The 9,418-nt window shown below is 43.0% G+C and overlaps 2 protein-coding genes across 3 annotated transcripts; both read left to right on the plus strand.

The window, feature by feature from the left end:
* Positions 1-471: 471 nt before the first annotated feature.
* Positions 472-5,198, plus strand: atp6v0d1 (ATPase H+ transporting V0 subunit d1). 2 transcript variants are annotated; one of them, XR_009931475.1, is made up of 9 exons: positions 472-721; positions 1,360-1,531; positions 1,922-2,100; positions 2,366-2,445; positions 2,551-2,628; positions 2,830-3,006; positions 3,284-3,361; positions 3,868-4,843; positions 4,891-5,198. XR_009931475.1 is itself a non-coding variant. In XM_062470964.1 (8 exons), exons 1-8 carry the CDS (start codon positions 595-597, stop codon positions 4,027-4,029), a joined length of 1,053 nt encoding a protein of 350 aa, XP_062326948.1. In that variant the 5' UTR covers positions 472-594; the 3' UTR covers positions 4,030-5,198. The 2 variants fall into 2 exon arrangements, 1 of the variants encoding a protein (XP_062326948.1); XM_062470964.1 differs by having other exon boundaries at positions 3,868-5,198.
* Positions 5,199-5,526: 328 nt separating this feature from the next.
* mthfs (5,10-methenyltetrahydrofolate synthetase (5-formyltetrahydrofolate cyclo-ligase)) lies at positions 5,527-8,898 on the plus strand. Its single transcript, XM_062470966.1, has 3 exons — positions 5,527-5,686; positions 6,052-6,319; positions 8,507-8,898. The coding sequence occupies exons 1-3, from the start codon at positions 5,567-5,569 to the stop codon at positions 8,731-8,733; spliced, it is 615 nt and encodes a 204-aa protein (XP_062326950.1). The 5' UTR covers positions 5,527-5,566; the 3' UTR covers positions 8,734-8,898.
* The last annotated feature ends 520 nt before the right edge of the window (positions 8,899-9,418 follow it).

Consider the following 9,418-nt stretch of genomic DNA (forward strand, 5'->3'; position numbering starts at 1 on the left):
TGTAGGCCTTTATCAACTCAAATGCATCTGTTAGATGAATAAAACCTGGCCCAGGTTCATTGTAATTTCTCAATTTTACCATGTCACAGGAAATGTCATCCAACAAACCCAAAACACTGATTTTGATGCTTATAGCCTATGTTCAAAGTTCCTCTATCTGGTCACTTAAAGGCTAATGCCACTAATAGTTAATGGTAGGCCTGGTGATGGAAGGCTGTGTGCGTTTTCTCTCAATATTATTGTGCAATGAAGACCAGTCCAGGATGTAGCCTGGTTTTTGTTTTGCTAGAATATCTTAGGCTACATTGCTTTACTGAATGCATATTTAAGGTGAATGCATGTTGAATCAGATGTGTTGCTTGTGCTCACGTTATCCCAATTCAATAAGTCGTAAAGAAATACAAATCGTATCTAGTTTTACAGTAACGTCATACTTATCAGATGATGAGTCACATGGTTATACCCAGCAAATCACGTGCCTGTCACAGCCGGGTATCTACTTGCTTGGTGCTGCAGCTTTTTAACTAGCTAGCTAGCTAGCTACGGTAGCACTGTATTTTCTAGTAAAAAATACTCGTATTCTAAGCCGTCGACATGCCTTTCTCGGAGCTGTATTTCAATGTTGACAACGGGTATTTAGAGGGATTGGTAAGGGGCTTCAAGGCTGGAATTCTATCCCAGACGGACTATTTGAATCTTGTCCAGTGTGAGACACTCGAAGGTGAGTCAGTGCTAGCAAGGAACCCTTCAAGTGTAGCAAAGCTAGCTTCGTACTACTACTAGCTGCCTGTAAATTAGATTTGCGTCGAGGTAGATGTCAACGTTTCAGACATTTGTCATTGTTTCCTAAAAATATTTTTGGTAGTTAATCCTAGATGTTTGTGTGCCAGCAAAATGTATTAAACTACCTGGATATGCCTCCCATAAACACTCTACGCTAGCCTAGTGTTGCTAACTAGCAAATTACTCGCTTAGCTAAGTAATTAAGCGAGCAAGCTTGGCCTGTTTTTAGAAGCGACTAATTTCATTCTCAAAATCAACTCATTTAGTTTGGTTTAATGGCACATTGTTTCATAAATGGAACCTACGTTTTTACACCTGAAAAATGCCGTTTGACTGCAAGCCGTACAGTTCAACAAGCAGCCACTAGACAGGGCTGTCATTCCTGACCCCATGACTACATTGATAAACATGGGGATTTTAAGAGGAAACGAATAGTATTGCCCAATGACACGCAGCAGTGTAGCTGTCACGTTGTCATCTGTGCTAAACAGAAGGCAACTTTTAAAATTAAAATAATAAAACATTGTTAAAAGCATTTACTAAACCAAGCGTTGGACCCTTTCCCTGTCTTTACAGACCTGAAGCTCCACTTGCAGAGCACCGACTATGGGAGCTTTTTGGCCAACGAGGCTTCTCCTCTCACCGTCTCTGTCATTGATGACAAGCTCAAAGAGAAAATGGTGGTTGAGTTTCGGCACATGAGGAACCAGTCCTATGAGCCACTAGCCAGCTTCATGGACTTCATCACGTAAGTTCCCCAATAAATAATGCCACAGATACTACAGGATCTGGTCCCATACTGTTGTTGTCTCATTATGTGTTGTGCAGTGTGAGTTCACAGTGGTACTCATTTTACAGTAGGAATAACTTTGTAGGATATTTAGCCTAGAATTAGTAAGATAGAAAAATAATAAGATCCTTATATGTTTATTGTTCGCACCTTCCTGCCACAGTAAATTCCGTGTTTGTGTAAACCTACATGGAGAATAAACCGAATTCTGATTCTGCCTGAAGCTTTTATTGCCTTTTAAGGACAGAAAGAAATCCAAGCTTCAATTTCAAATACATTGGTCCTTCAGATTGTTACTAAGTCCACTTGTACTGAGCTTTACTCACTTATTTTACTCTTTCGCCACAGTTACAGCTACATGATCGACAACGTCATCCTGTTGATCACAGGCACTCTGCACCAGCGTGCCATCTCTGAGCTGGTGCCTAAGTGCCACCCCCTGGGCAGCTTTGAGCAGATGGAGGCTGTCAACATCGCTCAGACCCCAGCTGAGCTCTACAATGCCATCCTGGTGGACACTCCCCTTGGTAAGGGCGGGCGAGGACTCGTGTGCCAGTTCAGAGCATAATCATTGTTGATTTACCACTTCTTATTCATCAGAGAGATGTATTGTGGATATACGTAGTGGCTTCCTGTATTTATCTGGTGTCACTTCCTGAAAAGGGGTTGTCTTGTGTCTCGTTTCCTGTCGTGTGCATAAGGGGGCGCCAGTGCATTGGATGTGTTTAATGGCAATTTCAGCAAAATCCTTTGCGTCTTTTAATTAATTGTATTTTATTTATTATTATTTAGCCGCATTCTTCCAAGATTGCATATCTGAGCAGGATTTGGATGAAATGAACATTGAGATCATCCGTAACACTCTGTACAAGGTGAGAAGATAATAATTTACACATGGGTAGTCTAACCTATGGTCTGTGACTGCGTTTGAAACCAGTGTGACTTTATGTGAATCAGTCCTACCTGTTCTTCTTCAGGCCTATTTGGAGGCTTTCTACAAGTTCTGCTCCAACCTGGGAGGAACCACAGCAGATACCATGTGTCCCATCCTGGAGGTCAGTGTGTTTCATGAAGAACTTCATCTCCCTAGTCTCATGAAGTATTTCCAAACATAGTGGACCCCATTCGTTGTATCCACTTATGAATATGTGCACCTATCTTCTATTTGATTACCTTTTGTGTCAACACAAATAAACTCAATATACAAATAGGCCAATAGATAGCTATTTAACCTCTACCTTTTCCTTGGTACCCAGTTTGAGGCAGACAGGAGAGCTTTCATCATCACCATCAACTCGTTTGGGACCGAGCTGTCCAAGGAGGACCGGGCCAAGCTGTTCCCCCACTGTGGCAAGCTGTACCCTGAGGGTCTAGCCCAGCTAGCCCGTGCAGACGACTATGAGCAAGTCAAGGCCGTGGCCGACTTCTACCCTGTGAGTAGATATCAGATGTCAGGAAAAATGACGGAAGAGTTTTTTTAGTTCACATCAGCTACACTGATACCAGGCCTCTTTACAGTTAGGCTTGAACAAGAATGTCTGCCTCCCAAAACTTAATTTTGAATGATAGATCATACATTTTCCCTCCACTCCACAAACAATGGGTCTTAACATGTCTTCTTACAGTTTTGGAAGCATGTGGTTCCAAGTGCCTCCCCTCTAACAAGTAGAGGTTTATCCTTCCTTTTCTCCCTTTCCCTGCAATGCTCAGGAATACAAACTGCTGTTTGAAGGTGCTGGCAGCAACCCTGGGGACAAAACACTGGAGGACAGGTTCTTTGAGCACGAGGTAAGACGCGTGACGCCACTTTCTCCCTCACTCCCAGTACAGACATATATTATCACAAACTGTCTGACACACACACACCCATTAAGATTTTAAACCATGTGAGTCTTATGTTACACTGCCAGGAAACTGTTGAGAGGAGCTGTACCAAGACTTCCAATGTACTTGTTACAAATGGAAAATTAACCTGACCTAGAACACGCACACACACAGTGACCATACACAGAAAGAACCTAATAAGGCCAATATGCTTATTTTCTCCTGTATGGTATTAAATATATTTTTGATGGATGGGCCTTTTTCTCTGTAGGCAGTATAGTCAGTGCCTGTCTCCTAGCTGCTGGCTCATCTGGTGGTAGAATCCTGCTTTTCCTTGTCCGAAATATCAGCGGTCCGTACATAGACGTATACTGGCACGCTAGCAGGCAAAATCTTATTGGTCAACCCTGCTTTCCAGTGCTCTAATGTCTGCTCTTCATGTTAACCTGCTGATGTGACGTTCTCCTCAGGTGAAGCTGAACAAGCTGGCGTTCCTCAACCAGTTCCACTTCAGCGTGTTCTATGCATATGTCAAGCTGAAGGAACAGGAGTGCAGGAACATCGTGTGGATTGCTGAGTGCATTGCCCAGAGGCACCGCGCCAAGATCGACAACTACATCCCCATATTCTAACCTTCCTCCTTGACACCTCCCATTGTCTCTCTCTCTCTCTCATTCTCACACACACACACACAAACACACACGATTACTGTCCATCTCCACTGCCTGATCTCTCACATTTTTCTTTCATTCTTTATTTACATCAAAGCTGTAATACCGCCTACTACATCCTGACTCGGAAAAAGAAATCGCTTCTTGGTCTAAATCAAGAACATTGGGAGAGAAGGAAAAAGGGATGGCCTATCTGCAATTTATATGTAAAGAACAGTGTTCATTTATGTGTTTACTGATGCATACAGGATGATTAATGGGCTCTAACAAATTGCCGTTTGGTCTTTTAGTGAATTGGCTCTAATTACCACCCATTCCTCACTCAGATGTGAATTTGTAACGTAAACTGCACCCGATTTTGGAAAAATCGGATGCAGTTCTGGACAAATGACCTCTGAGGGGGTGTATGTGTACCCTCCTGTTTAGTGTGATTGACTGTCCGTGTAGAACAAAAATGGTAGTTATAGACCAGATTCTAATACGTTTGTGTGCTGCTTTCTCCTCTCACATGACCAAAACCAGTAGCAGGGTTCTGCCTGTGGTAGTTGGAGCCTGGCTGCCAAACCTAGCAGCCACATGTGAAAGTGACTGGGCTGCTGCTTGAAGGCTTGTCAAAACAACACTCCCCTAAACTCATTAGGCAGCGCTGTTTAGTCCATAGAGATCGTGTCCGACTGCACCACAAGGGCACATGGATCACCTTTTACAATACATCCTCAACCCAGGATGCAGATGACGAGGCCTGAACATAGCAGGGCAGAAACATATAGTCTCTGTACACATGAAAACATTCCATTGTTTAGTATTGGTATGTCTTAATAGTCAAAGGTGAAAATCAAAAGAAGGATGTTTTGTGTGTGTTTTTTTGTTAATGCATTCAATGGTATGGTCATGATCTGTTCTGAAAGTCAAGAAGGCTCTTGATCAGAGTGTGGTCTGTGCAGCTTACCTCAATGGAAAGTTGAACCACAGATATAAATCCCCTGTTAACTTTTTCTTCAAAAGCGTAAAAACACAAAAAGTAGGAGCAACTGAATCATATTAACACCCACTCCTGGTATTTGTTCTTTGAAGCTTCAATGCTTGTTGACTGTACTTTCCTTTGTAAATGAGTAAACTATTTGACGTCAGATGATTATGTCTTTGAATGGGAAGAAAATATTGTATGTGCTTATAGAAAAATGTAATAAGTATACAGCAAGGATGTGTACATATATATTTAAGATTGAATACATAATTGACTCATGCTTGTTAAAAAAAACATGTATTGCTGTCATGGTGTATGGAGTTTCATGGAGTTTTATGTCTAATTTGTGCAATGTGTGTTGTAAATGTCTTGAGTAAAAATGTGACCGAATTTTGACTGTTTTTTTATATCGTGTTTTTCGTGTGGTCAGTGGACACAAACTGCTTTCTCTGGACCTAAATGTTGACCCTAAATGCTCGTGTTAGACACGAGGGGGCGATAAATTCAAACTCACTGCTGGGCCTTTTGCAGATGGCGAGTATGGCGGCTTTACGTGCTGCTAAGCAAGCCATGAGAAAAGAAATAAAGAGACGCGTAGCATCCCTGGACGATCATGAGAAACTGCGCCAGTCTAAGATAATCTCTCAAAAGGTGCGTAGCGGATTTATAATTGTTTAATGTGTCTACACGTTTTGGCATCTGAGTACAGTTTTGTTGTGAGCGACGTCAGCAACTGTAGTTGCGTAAACGTCAGGACGGTGTAGTGGCAAGGAATAATTGGTAGTAGGCTATGGCTTGTGCGTTTCTATCACGGTTATTCAAATTCGTTTTAATGCAAATGCGAATATAACACTAATTCAGACAAAAAGTCAGATGTCTTGCATGAGTCTAATGCTTGGGTTTACTTAAGTACGCTGCCCTCAAGTGGTGGACCACCGAACATGTTCTCTGCGTAAATCCTTCCGCTCTGAGGCCTGAGGTCCATCTACATTAATTGTATTCCCTGTTATATTCAGCTTTTTAAACATCCCAAGTATGCAAGCTGTGAGCGCATGGCAGTGTTCCTCAGCATGGCCGACGAGGTCAGTACGGAGATCATCATCAAGGATATGTTTGAGCAAGGTAAAACCTGCTTCATCCCCAAGTACCGCAGCACAGAGAGTAACCACATGGACATGGTGCGTCTGAGCAGCCTCGAGGAGCTGCAGACTCTGCCTCTGACCTCCTGGAACATCAGGCAGCCTGCTGACGAAGACCACACCAGGGAGGAGGCCCTGGCCACGGGTCAGTCCCATGCATGAATAGTCAGGAATTCTCTCTCTCTCTCTTTCTCCCACACTTACATACTCTTTCATTCATAATATAGGCATCTTTGAAAAACATTACAAATCACTTTAATTGTTTGTGATATCAAGCAAAGCATTAGAACACTGGGATAGGCCACAAAACCCCATTCCAAATCTTGCCAAAAATGATCTTTGTACATATTTACCAGTAGATGGTGGTATTGTGCTACTAACGTCAACCAAGCTACGAAAGATATAGTGTAGTAGACAGGGTTGCTTTTCTCACAGCTATATGAAAACAGGCACATATCAGTGGTGAATCAGTCCTGTTACATAAGACACATTTTAATCACATTGGCCAAGTTTAGTTTGATAAAGATCAATATGGCTGTGCCGTATTAACGTTTTAATCTCCTGCATGAGCCTGCTTTAGAATGTCAACCTTTTTTCTATTTTTAACCAGACACTGTTTTATTAGGTAGATAGGAAATTAAATACCAGCACCAGATTGATATACTGCCTGAAAATAGCAGTGCCTAGCCTGACTGGCTAGTTTGTCCAATGATACAGTTGCAATTGGATGCTCTCTTTGAAAGTGAAAAATAATGGAACCAATCCTCAGAAAGTATGTGCGTGTGTGTTTTTTGGGGGGGAAAGTACTAATACACTGCCAGGATTGACCCCCTGCTGTGCATCTAAACCAGATCAAAGCTTTTTCCTGTTTCTCCGATACTCCTGTGTGGTGCTGGAGAACAGAGAGAAAGAGGGAGACAGCGAGGGAGAGAGGGAGAAGGGCTTGAAAGAAAGGGATGTCCTTCAAACATGGCTGACATGACCTCAGTGTGAAGATGCCAGTACCAGAGCAGGACTGCGTCGCTCTGGGTGAGCAGACGTCAGGTGTGTCCCTTACCTGTTTAACAAGAGGCAAAAAGCGAGATGACTCTTTAAGTGCATCCATAATGCATGAGTTAGTATGATCACCAGACTGCATGATGGCATCCCCTAACCCTGCTGTTGTTTTTGAAGAATTGATTCATAATGTCCCTTTAATCCACTTCTTTTATTCATGAATGGCGGACACGTGAATGTATGAAGGGCTACAGGTGGAGGGTGGGAGGGGGCCCGGCTGTCACACCGTCAGGCTGCTTCTAGATTAGGAATGGACCTGTTTGTTCTGACGGCCCTGTGATTGCATGGGAGTCAGGTGGCTGAGCGGTTAAGGAAGCGGGCTAGTAATCAGAAGGTTGCCAGTTCGATTCCCGGCTGTGAAAAATGACGTTGTGTCCTTGGGCAAGGCACTTCACCCTACTTGCCTCGGGGAGAATGTCCCTGTACTTACTGTAAGTCGCTCTGGATAAGAGCGTCTGCTAAATGACTAAAAGTAAATGTAAATGATTGGCATGTAAATAATGACAAGTTGGCTTCCTCCCTGGTGTGGATATACACACATGTAGGAAATGTTTGGTTTTGGCTGGGGTTGGCCGTCACTCTCATGTGTAGTGCTAGCTGTCACCACTTCCTCAGTAAACGCTGATTACAGAGAGCTGAAGGCTGTCTGAGAACAAGGCCCTTCTGTAACCAGCGCTTGGTTGGTTCGATTGAGTATTAAGAATTCATCATGCTCTGTTTAGGCTTCTTGAAATTGGAAAAAGGTGTTTTTTCTTTTGACCAAAATCTTGAGGAACGACATAATGGAATTTTAACTGTTCACATTAAGAAGACATTTAATCTATTTATATATATATATATATATATATATATATATATATATATATTTTTTTTTTTTTTTTACACCAAACCGATTTATGCAAGAAAGGCAGACCAGTACAACTCCTCTTATTCATCAAGGCCTCTAAAAAATAACCATTGTCTGTCAATGTCATCCTTGTCATTACATACAACCAGAGGGTACTTTAACTGTATTCAGTTCTGCAAAGCACTGCACTTGAACATCACACTGGATGTTTTCCATTGTCTGTGGTTCTAGTTGTTAAACATGAACTACTCCAAAGATCATTGAGGCAGTACAATGGCTGCTGTTGTACCTCTCTCTCTCTCTCTCTCTCTCTCTCTCTCACTCTCTCTCTCTCTCTCTCTCTCTCTCTCTCTCGCTCTCTCTCTCTCTCTCTCTCTGTCGTCTGAAGCATGTCATGGAGCCATGTCCATCTCTTGTCGTCCTGTTCAGGAGGTCTGGACCTCGTCCTGATGCCAGGGCTGGGCTTTGACAGGAGTGGGAACCGGCTGGGCCGAGGGAAGGGTTTCTACGACACGTACCTGGATCGCTGCATGAAACACCCCAAGGGAAAGCCCTATACCATCGCTCTGGCCTTCAGACAACAGCTGTGCCAGGAGATCCCTGTGGATCACAATGACGTCCTCATAGACGAGGTCCTGTACGAGGACCTGGAGTAGTGCACCTGTGGACCAGGCCCTGTGGGCGGAAGCTAGAAGTGGACCTGAGGGCGTTGGACTGCATTCTGAACCACTTTTCTCCTTGTGCCTTTCAGTGGCTTAGATTAAGCCTGAATTGTTAAAATGTTTTAACCTCGATTTCAGTTCAATTACAATGTAATGACATTATTGATATCATCATTAAAATGATCAAATACAGTATAAAATAGTTTTCTGCACTGTCTTTTGAATAAGGGACTTTCCTGTGGACATTTTAGTGGTTGCAACCAAGAAATGTAGTCCTCCGGCGAATTAATGTCCCCTTCATACGTGCTGAACAATACATAAGTCATCTTTCTCCTCACCTTGGTGTTCCTACAGTTTGGTGTGTGATAGAGGTCCCTTGTGCGAGCCCCACTACACTCACTCCAACGCTGGTAACGGTGCTATAGTGAAATAATTCTCTCTGGTTTCAGAGGACAGTCACGTGACACCCTGCCATCCTGATTCTCTGGGTGCTGAGATGAGGAGGATTCCTGAACACACGACCAACCAGACAGCTCTAATGCATGCGTCGACAATAGACCCCACCCAACCATTGATGACTTAAAAATAAATGTGATTTAGCTCCTGGTTCTGATGTAGAACAATGAGCAGGATTTGACTCCAGCTCAGCTTTAAGCAGATCACACAACTGTTTTCACTG

The sequence above is a fragment of the Osmerus eperlanus genome, chromosome 10, assembly GCF_963692335.1.
Source record: "Osmerus eperlanus chromosome 10, fOsmEpe2.1, whole genome shotgun sequence".
Taxonomy (NCBI): domain Eukaryota; kingdom Metazoa; phylum Chordata; class Actinopteri; order Osmeriformes; family Osmeridae; genus Osmerus; species Osmerus eperlanus.

Bases quoted from the DNA above. Each gene is read 5' to 3' on its own strand.
- atp6v0d1 (XM_062470964.1), top strand. From the start codon at position 595: ATGCCTTTCTCGGAGCTGTATTTCAATGTTGACAACGGGTATTTAGAG. The intron at 2,446-2,550 runs GTGAGAAGATAA...GTTCTTCTTCAG, and splicing joins TCCGTAACACTCTGTACAAG to GCCTATTTGGAGGCTTTCTA. The intron at 2,629-2,829 runs GTCAGTGTGTTT...CTTGGTACCCAG, and splicing joins CCATGTGTCCCATCCTGGAG to TTTGAGGCAGACAGGAGAGC.
- mthfs (XM_062470966.1), top strand. From the start codon at position 5,567: ATGGCGAGTATGGCGGCTTTACGTGCTGCTAAGCAAGCCATGAGAAAA. The intron at 5,687-6,051 runs GTGCGTAGCGGA...TGTTATATTCAG, and splicing joins CTAAGATAATCTCTCAAAAG to CTTTTTAAACATCCCAAGTA. The intron at 6,320-8,506 runs GTCAGTCCCATG...CGTCCTGTTCAG, and splicing joins GGAGGAGGCCCTGGCCACGG to GAGGTCTGGACCTCGTCCTG.